The sequence below is a fragment of the Bombina bombina genome, chromosome 1 (genome assembly GCF_027579735.1).
Source record: "Bombina bombina isolate aBomBom1 chromosome 1, aBomBom1.pri, whole genome shotgun sequence".
Taxonomy (NCBI): Eukaryota; Metazoa; Chordata; class Amphibia; order Anura; family Bombinatoridae; genus Bombina; species Bombina bombina.
The window spans coordinates 643063968-643078575 of NC_069499.1; the positions used below are offsets into that span (position 1 = coordinate 643063968).

Here is a 14608-nt window from a genome sequence, read left to right on the forward strand (position 1 = left end):
TTGAAGATGAACAACCTTCTGTATCTTCAGACTGGTTTAAATCTAAAGCAGATTCTTTGGAGACCTTTCCAATAACTTAATCTATAAAGAAGATTTATTTGGAGGAATTTTTAAAGAATGAAAAACAGCTTAATGTTTCAGAGAAATTATTAAAACATTTTCCTTTGCCAAAACCACTTCACTTTCTACTACACCTAAAATTGATGCAGCAATTTTAGGATTAACTAAGAAAATGTTATTTCCTATAGATGTCGCTGGTGCTTTTAGAGATCTAATAGAAAGAAAAATGGAGCATAGTCTTAAAAAGCTTTATTTACAACAAGGAGCTGTTTTACATCCTCTTTTGGCTTTATTTTCTGTCTTTAAAGCTACAGATACCTGGTCTACTAATTTCATGCAAAGTATTTCTGCCTCTCAAGATGTGCAATCATTTATGCCTTTTATTTCAGATTTAAAGAAAGCTTTTGCCTTTTCATTATCTGCTGCTTCTGAGATGCTACATTTGACGGCCAGATCCATGAATACAGCTAACATGGTAAGAAGGGCACTTTGGCTACGTCACTGGGAGGCCGATCCCAGTTCCAAGTTTAATTTACTGTGCCTACCATTTAAAGGTAACGTGTTATTTGGTAAATAGCTTGATACCTTGATCTCAAAGCGTTCAGGGGGGAAACGTTGATTTCTTCCCCAGGCACCAAGATTTAACAAGTCTTTTTCATATAGACAGAAAAATCAATATCAAAATTTGAAAACTTCTTTCAGTAGGGAGTCCTTTCTTAATCCAGACTGGAAAACACAGGTACACGCAAGAGGTAGTGGTCGTACCAGGGAGACAAATTTTCATCAGAACAGTTAACAATTAAGGTACTCCTGTCCAGATGCCTTTGGGAGGAAGGCTTTCCAGATTCTGAGACATCTGGACAAAGGTAATTTCAGACAAATGGGTATTACAGATCCTTAAGAGTGGATATACTCTGGAGTTCAAGAAGAAGCCTCCAATTCCTTGCTTTGTAACATTACCACTCCCAGAGAACGAAATTAAACATCAGGTAAGTCTGCAGTTTCTTCAGAAACTTTTGGAACAGGAGGTGATTCAGGAGGTTTGGCCATGCCAACGATTTCAAGGTTTCTATTCTCCTCTAGTTCTAGTAAAGAATAAGAACAATTCCTAGAGACCAGTTCTGGATCTCAGGCATTTAAATTCCTTTCTGGAGGTCAAAAAACTCAAAATGGAATTACTTATAACAGTGATAAACACAGTGCTTCCAGGGGCATATCTATTATCAGTAGATCTGAAGGATGTGTGTTTCCACATTCCTATCACAGAAGTTCACAGTCAATTTCTAAGGTTTGCCATAGGAAGAAGACAATACCAGTTCACTGCCCTTACATTTGGCATATCCACAGCACCTCGAGTATTTAAAAAGACCCTAGTTCCTCTAATTGCAGAGCTAAGAGTCAGGGGTCTATTTGTGATACATTATCTGGACGACTTTCTCTTGATCTCCAACACCATTCAACAGGCAGAGTGTCACAAAGAACAGCTAATTCATACCGTACAGGAGTTTGAATGGTTGATAAATCTACAAATGAGTCAGCTTCAGCCAACTCAGTCCATAATTTTTTCTAGGGGCACAGTTCGATACAAAGAATGCACTAGTCTCTGTGTCCCCACAAAGAAGGAAAAATTTGATAGCTTACTTCAAGAAGCTTTTAAAAATCATCTCACTTAACAGCTTGAATATGGATGCAACTATTGGGTCACCTGTCTTCCCTCATCCATCTGGTGAAATGGGCAAGATAGAGGATGCTTTTCAGATCCAGTTTAGAAGATTTTACTTAAGACACTTGGGACTCAATCAGCAGATTCATTTTCCAGTGGACTTAAGAAGATGTCTACATTGGTGGTTTCAGAAAGAAAACCTTTCCAGAGGCTTTCCTCTGGTGGAACCAGATTGGATAATTATACAGACAGATTCCAGCAAGTTCGACTGGGGAGCCATGTGCCAGGAAAGATATGCACAGGGATTATGGCAAAGAAGTCTTCAGTCCCTTCCTGCAAACATTACTTCATTTTCGGAAACAACTCCAGGGAAATTCAGTAAAAGTTCTAACAGACAACAGGACAACAAGGTACTACATTCTCTTTCAGGGAGGAACAAGGAGTTTACAGGCTTTCAAGGAAGTATCGCCCATTTTCATTTGGGCACAGAAGAATCTGAAGGGGATATCTGCCTCTCACCTTCCTGGTCTGCAGAATGTTCAGGCAGATTATCTAAGATGAGTTCCTCTGTCTCAAACAAAATGGTAGTTACATCCAACATCTCAACGCTTAAACCTGACGGTATGGTTGCTGAGATCACAAGATATAGACAACTTAATATGTCAGATTCAGTTATTCAAATTTTACTCCAGGCTAGAAAGAAGGTTACTTCCTCAGCTTATTACAGAGTATGGAATACATTTTCAGCATGGATGATTCAGCATAATGCTTCTACTGCCAATATTAAGTTACATAATTTATTGGATTTTCTACAAGAAGGTTTCTTGAGAGGTCTTTGGGCTAGGACATTAAAGGTTCAAGTGTCTGCTATCTCAGCCATTTCTGGCATCAAGTGGGCACAGAAACCATTGGTTCATCAATTCTTTCAGGCCTTGGCTCATATTCAGCCTTCTACAAAATCAATCGTTCCAACATGGGACCTTCTTTTGGTCTTGGAAGCTTTAATGGAAATACCCTTTTGAACCCATTAGAGAGATCTCTCTCTGGTTTCTCACATATTTTTGATTGAAGTTACATCTGCAAGAAGAGTCTCTGAATTACAAACTTTATCTGTTAAAGAACCTTTTCTGGCTTTTAATAAAGACAAAGTTGTTTTGCGCACAGTTCCTGAGTTTTTACCAAAGGTAGTCTCTGATTTTCATAAATCACAGGACATTGTGTTACCATCTTTTTGTCCAGAGATTCAAGATTCTCCAGGAAAGCCATTATACTGACTTGATGTGGTACGTTGCCTTCACACATGCCTATAAACAAAAAAATCAACTAGTTCCAGTTGGGCTTAAGGCACATTCTACACGGGCAGTGTCAACATCATGGGCTTTGCAAGCAGATGCTTCACTATGGAAGATATGTCAAGCGGCAGTCTGGAGTTCTGCACATATATTTGTTTCACATTACATGTTGGATGTGCGACAGTCTTCTACAGTAAAATGTGGACAAAAAGTCTTATCCGTGGTTTCCTAATAAACTTCTTATGCTGCATTTTCTCTTTGTTTGGCTTATTTTTTTACCCCCCCCCAATGTTTACTTATTTATATTGCTTTATTTTCTTCTCACTGGTAAGCATTACCAGGAAGGGCCAAGATCACTAGAAATTAACAAACAAATATAAGCAGAGGCGTAACTAGAAACCACAGGGCCCAGGTGCAAGAATCTAAAAAGAGCCCCCCCCAAAAAAAGTGAATTTGATACATATCTTTTTCTTTTTTTTTTAACATTTAACGCAGAAAAAAATGTGAATCAGATTACATGTCTGCAAAAGGAGGTACCCTGTGCCCATAGTCTGAGAGATGGTCTGACCCCATATTACTGTAGATAGTGACACTGTTTAACCCACCAGTACTGTATATAGTGAGTCAGTGACACAGTCTGTAATCTGCCGGTGAAATGGCTGGCCTTCCTCTACCTGCCCCAGTACTTTATAAAGTGACCACAGTAGTCTGTGAAATAGTACAGCCCCTCCATACTGTATATAGTGGTACTGTATAGTGACACTACTGTTTACCCCCTCCCCACATGCTGTAGTAACAAGGTCTGTAATTTGTTGGTTCCACAAACATACACATACACATACACACACACATACATGCATAAATACACATACATACATACATACACACAAACATACACACACATACACACACACACACATGCGTAAATACACACACAGTCACATACACACACAAACATACACACACACATAAACACCAATGGGTAAAACAGAAACACTAACCCCTGTAGTCAGAGACACTAGTGAAGCATTATGTCACACTCACATGATATCAGTGCAGGCAGTGGCAGGTCAACGATTTTCATTAAAAAAAATATATATATTTTTAGCTGGGCCCACACCCTTGGGGGCCCAGTCGCAATTGTAACCTCTGCACCCCCTGTAGTTTTGTCCCTAAATATAAGCAATTTCTATATCTTGGTTCATATCCCTATGTAATGCTTACCAGGTTTCCCTTCCCTTATTTCCTTTTCCACCTTTTTAGGCTGAACATCTCTAAGAGGATAAGGGGAATGGGTCCAGATTACCTTTATAGGTAATCAGGGGAGTGGTCTTTTCTGTCCACGGCCCTTTGGGAGAGGGTTTCTCACTGGTAAGCATTACCCAGGGATGTGAGCCAAGATATAGAAATTCCTTATATTTGTTTGTTAATTTCTAGTTTTACAATTTATTTTTATTATCTAATTTGTTTTGTTCTCTTTGTGTCCTTTGTTGAAAAGTATAATTAGCTAGGCTCAAAAGCTGCTGATTGGTGGCTGCACATATATGCCTGTTTGTCATTGGGTTTCAGCTAACTCCTGGTAGTGCATTACTGCTTCTTCAACAAAGGATACAAAGAGAATGAAGTAAATTAGAAAACAGATGTAAATTGAAAACTGTGTGATCTGTATGAGTCATGAAAGAAAGATTTTGGGTTTCATATCTCTTTAATTGTTTTTAGGGAGAGCTAACAAAGGTGGTGAACATAATACATGGAGCCCATGGCGTTGTGCGTTTGAAAGTGCATAGCACCACCATAGAGCCACCACTGATGGGATTTTTTATGAGTAATTGTTTCTTAAACGTCAGTTGTGTTAAAAAGTATTTCTGCCAGTTTAAATATTTAAACAGCTGTAACAAAGTACTATATATATATATATATATAACCATATAAATACACAGTATATAGTATATATATATATTGTATAATTTGCACTGATTAGCTGGGTCATCCCCAGGACTGACCTAGCTCATGAATAATACTATGCAACACCAAGAGGTGCACTTATTCAGCTGATGATTTTCTATATAATTATATATAGACATTTACTGCTTTAACCTGTGTTTTTTCTTGTTACTGCAGATTTATAACGGACCAGATAGTGATGCTGGGACCTGCATTTTTCACCCTGGGGTGCCAGTGTTTCATGAAGGGTAAGTAATGAATTGTCCCATCTGATCATTTAGCACTTATTGTCAGTACATACAGGCTTGTTCAGGCTTCATCTTCATTATATAACACTGCTCTTATCCCACACATAGAGACCTCCTAACATCAACTGTCCCATCCTTTGTCTCTCCAGCACAGTTATTTGTTTGCATTAACTCTTATCTTACCAAGACAACTTCTTTATGACTCATTGTCTCTGTGCTTGTCTCTGTGCAGTATGAAATTCTGGTCCTGCTGTTGTATTAAAACTAGTGACTTTAATGAATTTTTGGATCAGCGCGGCTGCAGCACTGGGAAACATCTGTGGGTGCAAATAGCTGGGAAGCAGGTAAGGACAAGGAAAATAGCAAATGTAAAAATGATTCATTGTGGAAAGCAATAAGGACACAGCAAAGTATTTCAATACATAGTTCAAAATCTCCCACCTCAGTGTTGTTCCTGAATATGATTCCAGTCATGTCTTATGCAGAACCAGCTTGGAAACACATCTAGTGAGCAAGCTATATGTTTCACCTCTATGCAGGGGTTAAACACGTGGTTTCCATGTGACATTTGTGTAATAATGAAAAGTTCTAGCAAATTAGTGCACCTTATTATTACACTGACAAGACTCTATTCTAAGGATACTCGTATGCATATTATATTCCAGCATTCTTCAGTTCCCTTACAATATTTGTCCCTATCATCTATTTCATGAATTAACCACTGTTCCAGTAAGGAAGTAGTTATACAATTGCCCCTGGACCTTCTAGTCTCCAGCTTACATGCTCATGCGCCGAATGCCAATGATGATGTCATGTGTGACATCACAAGTACTGCGAGCATACAAGACTACCAGATACATGTGAATTTAGCTTACCTATGTATGCCTTGGGAGCTGTGCTGTGTGCATGCATAAAATGATCACAGGACATGCAATAACTCTTTTAGAAGTATTTTTGCATATTAAAGTATATTGTCAATAAGATTCTAGTTAAAGGGCAGTAAACACCTTGTTATTACAATACATTTATGTTGTTTTGATAAAGAATAACATATCTGCCAAGTTTTTTAAAACAAATTAACAAAGTTTTTACTGTAATTTTCTTTCATGTAATTAGCAAGAGTCCATGAGCTAGTGACGTATGGGATATACATTCCTACCAGGAGGGGCAAAGTTTCCCAAACCTCAAAATGCCTATAAATACACCCCTCACCACACCCACAAATCAGTTTTACAAACTTTGCCTCGGTGGTGAAGTAAGTTTGTGCTAGATTCTACGTTGATATGCGCTCCGCAACAGGTTGGAGCCCGGTTTTCCTCTCAGCGTGCAGTGAATGTCAGAGGGATGTGAGGAGAGTATTGCCTATTTGAATGCAATGATCTCCTTCTACGGGGTCTATTTCATAGGTTCTCTGTTATCGGTCGTAGAGATTCATCTCTTACCTCCCTTTTCAGATCGACGATATACTCTTATATATATACCATTACCTCTGCTGATTTTTGTTTCAGTACTGGTTTGGCTTTCTACAACATGTAGACGAGTGTCCTGGGGTAAGTAAGTCTTATTTTCTGTGACACTCTAAGCTATGGTTGGGCGCTTTTTTTATAAAGTTCTAAATATATGTATTCAAACATTTATTTGCCTTGACTCAGGATGTTCAACATTCCTTATTTTCAGACAGTCAGTTTCATATTTGGGATAATGCATTTGAATCAATCATTTTTTCTTACCTTAAAAAATTAGACTTTTTCCCTGTGGGCTGAAAATGCTTCATTTTATTGCGTCATTCTTGGCGCAGACGTTTTTGGCGCAAAAAATCTTTTCTGTTTTCGGCGTCATACGTGTCGCCGGAAGTTGCGTCATTTTTTGACGTTCTTTTGCGCCAAAAATGTCGGCGTTCCGGATGTTTCGCTTTTTTTTTGGCGCCAAAAGCATTTAGGCGCCAAATAATGTGGGCGTCTTATTTGGCGCTAAAAAAATATGGGCGTCGCTTTTGTCTCCACATTATTTAAGTCTCATTTTTCATTGCTTCTGGTTGCTAGAAGCTTGTTCTTTGGCATTTTTTCCCATTCCTGAAACTGTCATTTAAGGAATTTGATCAATTTTGCTTTATATGTTGTTTTTTCTCTTACATATTGCAAGATGTCAGAAGATACTTCAGGAAAATCGCTGCCTGGTGCTGGAACTACCAAAGCTAAGTGTATCTGCTGTAAACTTTTGGTAGCTGTTCCTCCAGCTGTTGTTTGTATTAAATGTCATGACAAACTTGTTAATGCAGAAAATATTTCCTTTAGTAAAATACCATTACCTGTTGCAGTTCCATCAACATCTAATGTTCAGAGTGTTCCTGATAACATAAGAGATTTTGTTGCTGAATCTATTAAGAAGGCTATGTCTGTTATTCCTCCTTCTAGTAAACATAAAAAGTGTTTTAAAACTTCTCTTTATCCAGATGAATTTTTAAATGAACATCATCATTCTGATTCTAATGATTCTTCTAGTTCAGAGGATTCTGTTTTAGAGGTTGATGCTGATAAATCTTCATATTTATTTAAAATGGAATTTATTCGTTCTTTACTTAAAGAAGTCCTAATTGCATTAGAAATTGAGGATTCTGGTCCTCTTGATACTAAATCTAAACATTTAGACAAGGTCTTTAAATCTCCTGTAGTTATTCCAGAAGTTTTTCCTGTTCCTGGTGCTATTTCTGAAGTAATTTCCATGGAATGGAATAAATTGGGTAATTCATTTACTCCTTCTAAACGTTTTAAGCAATTATATCCTGTGCCGTCTGACAGATTAGAGTTTTGGGACAAAATCCCTAAAGTTGATGGGGCTATCTCTACCCTTGCTAAACGTACTACTATTCCTACGGCAGATGGTACTTCCTTTAAGGATCCTTTAGATAGGAAAATTGAATCCTTTCTAAGAAAAGCTTATTTGTGTTCAGGTAATCTTCTTAGACCTGCTATATCTTTGGCGGATGTTGCTGCAGCTTCAACTTTTTGGTTGGAAACTTTAGCGCAACAAGTAACAGATCATGATTCTCATAACATTATTATTCTTCTTCGACATGCTAATAATTTTATCTGTGATGCCATTTTTGTTATTATCAGAGTTGATGTCAGGTTTATGTCTCTAGCTATTTTAGCTAGAAGAGCTTTATGGCTTAAAACTTGGAATGCTGATATGTCTTCTAAATCGACTCTACTCTCCCTTTCTTTCCAGGGTAATAAATTATTTGGTTCTCAGTTGGATTCTATTATCTCAACTGTTACTGGTGGGAAAGGAACTTTTTTACCACAGGATAAAAAATCTAAGGGTAAAAACAGGGCTAATAATCGTTTTCGTTCCTTTCGTTTCAACAAAGAACAAAAGCCTGATACTTCATCCTCAGGAGCAGTTTCAGTTTGGAAACCATCTCCAGTCTGGAATAAATCCAAGCTTTCTAGAAAAGCAAAGCCAGCTCCTAAGTCCACATGAAGGTGCGGCCCTCATTCCAGCTCAGCTGGTAGGGGGCAGATTACGTTTTTTCAAAGAAATTTGGATCAATTCTGTTCACAATCTTTGGATTCAGAACATTATTTCAGAAGGGTACAGAATTGGTTTCAAGATAAGACCTCCTGCAAAGAGATTCTTTCTTTCCCGTGTCCCAGTAAACCCAGCGAAAGCTCAAGCATTTCTGAAATGTGTTTCAGATCTAGAGTTGGCTGGAGTAATTATGCCAGTTCCAGTTCTGGAACAGGGGCTGGGGTTTTATTCGAATCTCTTCATTGTACCAAAGAAGGAGAATTCCTTCAGACCAGTTCTGGATCTAAAAATATTGAATCGTTATGTAAGGATACCAACATTCAAAATGGTAACTGTAAGGACTATCCTGCCTTTTGTTCAGCAAGGGCATTATATGTCTACAATAGATTTACAGGATGCATATCTGCATATTCCGATTCATCCAGCTCACTATCAGTTTCTGAGATTCTCTTTCCTAGACAAGCATTACCAGTTTGTGGCTCTGCCGTTTGGCCTAGCAACAGCTCCAAGAATTTTTACAAAGGTTCTCGGTGCCCTTCTATCTGTAATCAGAGAACAGGGTATTGTGGTATTTCCTTATTTGGACGATATCTTGGTACTTGCTCAGTCTTCACATTTAGCAGAATTTCATACGAATCGACTTTTGTTGTTTCTTCAAAATCATGGTTGGAGGATCAATTCACTAAAAAGTTCATTGATTCCTCAGACAAGGGTAACCTTTTTGGGTTTCCAGATAGATTCAGTGTCCATGACTCTGTCTTTGACAGACAAGAGACGTCTAAAATTGATTTCAGCTTGTCAAAACCTTCAGTCACAATCATTCCCTTCGGTAGCCTTATGCATGGAAATTCTAGGTCTTATGACTGCTGCATCGGACGCGATCCCCTTTGCTCGTTTTCACATGCGACCTCTTCAGCTCTGTATGCTGAACCAATGGTGCAGGGATTACACAAAGATATCTCAATTAGTATCTTTAAAACCGATTGTACGACACTGTGGTGGACAGATCACCATCGTTTAGTTCAGGGGGCTTCTTTTGTTCTTCCGACCTGGACTGTAATTTCAACAGATGCAAGTCTTACAGGTTGGGGAGCTGTGTGGGGGTCTCTGACAGCACAAGGGGTTTGGGAATCTCAGGAGGTGAGATTACCGATCAATATTTTGGAACTCCATGCAATTTTCAGAGCTCTTCAGTCTTGGCCTCTTCTGAAGAGAGAATCGTTCATTTGTTTTCAGACAGACAATGTCACAACTGTGGCATACATCAATCATCAAGGAGGGACTCACAGTCCTCTGGCTATGAAAGAAGTATCTCGAATTCTGGTTTGGGCGGAATCCAGCTCCTGTCTAATCTCTGCGGTTCATATTCCAGGAATAGACAATTGGGAAGCGGATTATCTCAGTCGCCAAACGTTGCATCCGGGCGAATGGTCTCTTCGCCCAGAGGTATTTCTTCAGATTGTTCAAATGTGGGAACTTCCAGAAATAGATCTGATGGCTTCTCATCTAAACAAGAAACTTCCCAGGTATCTGTCCAGATCCCGGGAACCTCAGGCGGAGGCAGTGGATGCATTATCACTTCCTTGGAAGTATCATCCTGCCTATATCTTTCCGCCTCTAGTTCTTCTTCCAAGAGTGATCTCCAAGATTCTGAAGGAATGCTCGTTTGTTCTGCTGGTAGCTCCAGCATGGCCTCACAGGTTTTGGTATGCGGATCTTGTCCGGATGGCCTCTTGCCAACCGTGGACTCTTCCGTTAAGACCAGACCTTCTGTCGCAAGGTCCTTTTTTCCATCAGGATCTCAAATCCTTAAATTTAAAGGTATGGAGATTGAACGCTTGATTCTTGGTCAAAGAGGTTTCTCTGACTCTGTGATTAATACTATGTTACAGACTCGTAAATCTGTATCTAGAGAGATATATTATAGAGTCTGGAAGACTTATATTTCTTGGTGTCTTTCTCATCATTTTTCCTGGCATTCTTTTAGAATTCCGAGAATTTTACAGTTTCTTCAGGATGGTTTAGATAAAGGTTTGTCCGCAAGTTCCTTGAAAGGTCAAATCTCTGCTCTTTCTGTTCTTTTTCACAGAAAGATTGCTAATCTTCCTGATATTCATTGTTTTGTACAAGCCTTGGTTCGTATAAAACCTGTCATTAAGTCAATTTCTCCTCCTTGGAGTTTGAATTTGGTTCTGGGGGCTCTTCAAGCTCCTCCGTTTGAACCTATGCATTCATTGGACATTAAATTACTTTCTTGGAAAGTTTTGTTCCTTTTGGCCATCTCTTCTGCCAGAAGAGTCTCTGAATTGTCTGCTCTTTCTTGTGAGTCTCCTTTTCTGATTTTTCATCAGGATAAGGCAGTGTTGTGAACTTCTTTTGAATTTTTACCTAAGGTTGTGAATTCCAACAACATTAGTAGAGAAATTGTAGTTCCTTCATTATGCCCTAATCCTAAGAATTCTAAGGAGAAATCATTGCATTCTTTGGATGTTGTTAGAGCTTTGAAATATTATGTTGAAGCTACTAAGACTTTCCGAAAGACTTCTAGTCTATTTGTCATCTTTTCCGGTTCTAGAAAAGGCCAGAAAGCTTCTGCCATTTCTTTGGCATCTTGGTTGAAATCTTTAATTCATCATGCCTATGCTGAGTCGGGTAAAACTCCGCCTCAGAGGATTACAACTCATTCTACTAGGTCAGTTTCTACTTCCTGGGCGTTTAGGAATGAAGCTTCGGTTGATCAGATTTGCAAAGCAGCAACTTGGTCTTCTTTGCATACTTTTACTAAATTCTACCATTTTGATGTGTTTTCTTCTTCTGAAGCAGTTTTTGGTAGAAAAGTACTTCAGGCAGCTGTTTCAGTTTGAATCTTCTGCTTATGTTTTCATTTAAACTTTATTTTGGGTGTGGATTATTTTCAGCAGGAATTGGCTGTCTTTATTTTATCCCTCCCTCTCTAGTGACTCTTGCGTGGAAAGATCCACATCTTGGGTAGTCATTATCCCATACGTCACTAGCTCATGGACTCTTGCTAATTACATGAAAGAAAACATAATTTATGTAAGAACTTACCTGATAAATTCATTTCTTTCATATTAGCAAGAGTCCATGAGGCCCACCCTTTTTTGTGGTGGTTATGATTTTTTTGTATAAAGCACAATTATTCCAATTCCTTATTTTTTATGCTTTCGCACTTTTTTCTTATCACCCCACTTCTTGGCTATTCGTTAAACTGATTTGTGGGTGTGGTGAGGGGTGTATTTATAGGCATTTTGAGGTTTGGGAAACTTTGCCCCTCCTGGTAGGAATGTATATCCCATACGTCACTAGCTCATGGACTCTTGCTAATATGAAAGAAATGAATTTATCAGGTAAGTTCTTACATAAATTATGTTTTTCTTCTAATAGCCAAACTCCACACACCATTTTCCTTATTTGGAGGAGCCAATCTGGGCTTTAGTCCACAGACAACAAGGCTAGTCCCAGTCATAAAGTTGATATAAAATGCATTGTTTTGCAGTTGTTAGCTGATAAAGCCAATTTGCGACATATATGTAGCAGAGTTCACCTCGATAAGTCAGCAGTGGCATTCCAATTTGAGAATTACAAATTGCTCAATTTTCAGAGCTAAATTATATGAAAAAGGACCAAAATAAATAATGAAAATATATTGCATACACATAACTAAAAAATTTTTTATCAAAATCTCATGGTTTTTACTATCCCTTTAAATCTGAAACACACAACTTTTAAATCTAGTTTATGATCATTTTGTCTTATTTCTATTGAGGATTCATGCAGGGCTTTCTATTGTATTTATAGTAATGTTATAATTCTGATTCATTATACTGGTGACTGTGGTCTTTCTGTCTTTACCAAGATGCTCATATATGATCTTCACTTTCAGGCTGTCTCCTGTCGTTATGATTGGCACCAGACAAGTAGCGTTGTTGTTATTACAATATATGCCAAGACAGCAATACCAGAGAACAGCCAAATTCTGGCCAATCGCACTGGGGTAAGAGAGAGCCAATGACAAAAAGAAAAGAAAACAGTAGCACGCAATAAGTTGATTTTAGGATGGAATAGTCAGTTACATCACACTATGTATTTGTAATTAACTGCAACAATCAGATAAGTGAGTGGACTCTAATGTAATTTTGTAAATATACTGATAAATTGTTAAGGAATATATAAACTGGTGTAGAAAACTACTGAGCAGCCATAGTTTTTGGGAATACTGGTTGGAGGTCACTGTGCAAAATAAAACTGTGGTAATCTTTACTTGTGTCTCCTCAGCTGGACATTCAGATCTCCTTTCAAGGGTCTTGTGAGTTCAAAAAGCAGCTGGAGCTGTGGGGTGTAAGTGTCAGAAAGGAGATAAAAGCACAATTCTACACTCTAAAATTATTGTCTGCAACATTTAACAAATCCACAAATGCAAAGTTCTTCATGTTCCTGTGAAACTCCCTTTAACATACTTTCCAATATGCTCATTCATTTTCCTATGTGTTCTCTCCCATAAATATCTCCACCACGGTTACCAGTTTGTGTTTCTCCCTTCTGTTTGCTGATAAATTATACCCTGTGCTGCTGCCTACGTTTAGGATTCTCCTTTGTGATTATCCAGGTAGTTGATGTGGAAAAAAGTTTTGTGAATTTGCTACCTACAAAGGTGGAGATCACACTAAAGAAGTCAGACCCTGTGACATGGGCACGTCTGGAGCTCAACATCTCCCAGAGCCTTCCTGAGGATGAGCCGCAGAAGACACCAGAGGAGCCGCATTATAGAGAGGAGGAGTCTGATGATGATCTCAGCTGGTCTGAGGATGAGGAGTTCAGTGAATGAGAAGAGCTTCCAAAATACTATCCCATCACACCTGCCTTTAATCTGCTGTTGTTGTTTTCACTCCTCCTCTGTTGCTCCTGTTTTGCCATTTTGCAGTTTATCTTTTCTGGGCGCCCTGCATCTTCACAATCTACATTATCTGTTCACTTTTCCCTTTTCATACAGTTTACAACTCTTTTAACAAATGTTCTACATCATCACTAGTTCCAGCTAAATAGCGTAACTATGTGTAACCCTCACTCTTGCTCATTACTATGTCTGTCCAGGTGTTACTATTCTTTATAGCATTCTGTACCACGTTACTACTAGAAATCATAGATATCTCCTATTGTCAAACCTTTCTGCCTTTCATACTTTTTCTTTTCTACTCTTGAATCCTTTTTCCTCACCTTAATTTCTTGCTACTTTTCTCCCTTGTTCATAACAACCATCTCTTTTTATATTTTCCTTAATCTTGCACCACTCTGTGGCCTGCCGTATCCTCCATCATACCCATGTTTGCGAGCTTCCTCTCCCATATTCTTCCACTTATACATTACTCTCCCACTTTCCAAACTGTACCTTACTGCATTTTTATTCTGTGATTAATTGCACATTAAATATTTGTACTTATTTTGTAGTGACCTTTGTGTTTGTGTTTATTTTTTTGTTTGTTAGAAAGTCTATGATTAGAACACTGTAACTGTACATTGGTAATTTGACAGCCGCACATAAAGGTCAGCTATACCTAACATTAAAGTGCTGAGTTGGTGACCTTACTGTACTCTCACTCTGATGGTCTCTGTACCCCTGACGCGTCAACACCTTGCGTTAAGTGACCCTGCACCCCTAGATTTGCTTCCGCTTATAGACTTCTGCTCTTCTCTTACACTCACATTCTCTGTGCCCTGTGTTGGCAGCACCACAATTAGTTCAGCTGTAATCCCACAGTGACATACCTTGCTACCCTAAGTTGGTAACCCAATATTACATTCATCTTAACCTTCACACTGGTAGTTGGTTGCCCCTGATTTGGCAGCGTGGC

At 38.6% G+C, this 14608-nt stretch overlaps 1 protein-coding gene across 1 annotated transcript in view; it reads left to right on the forward strand.

Annotated features, from left to right (window-relative positions):
• LOC128645823 (cysteine and histidine-rich domain-containing protein 1) overlaps positions 1-14207 on the forward strand; it is a 62162-nt gene extending 47955 nt beyond the window's left edge. The window contains exons 8-12 of the mRNA XM_053699097.1: positions 5137-5207; positions 5440-5551; positions 12643-12753; positions 13035-13097; positions 13366-14207. Coding sequence (XP_053555072.1) covers positions 5137-5207; positions 5440-5551; positions 12643-12753; positions 13035-13097; positions 13366-13584 — 576 coding nt within the window. The 3' untranslated portion in view covers positions 13585-14207. The remainder of the gene's footprint in view (positions 1-5136; positions 5208-5439; positions 5552-12642; positions 12754-13034; positions 13098-13365) is intronic.
• Positions 14208-14608: the final 401 nt, after the last annotated feature.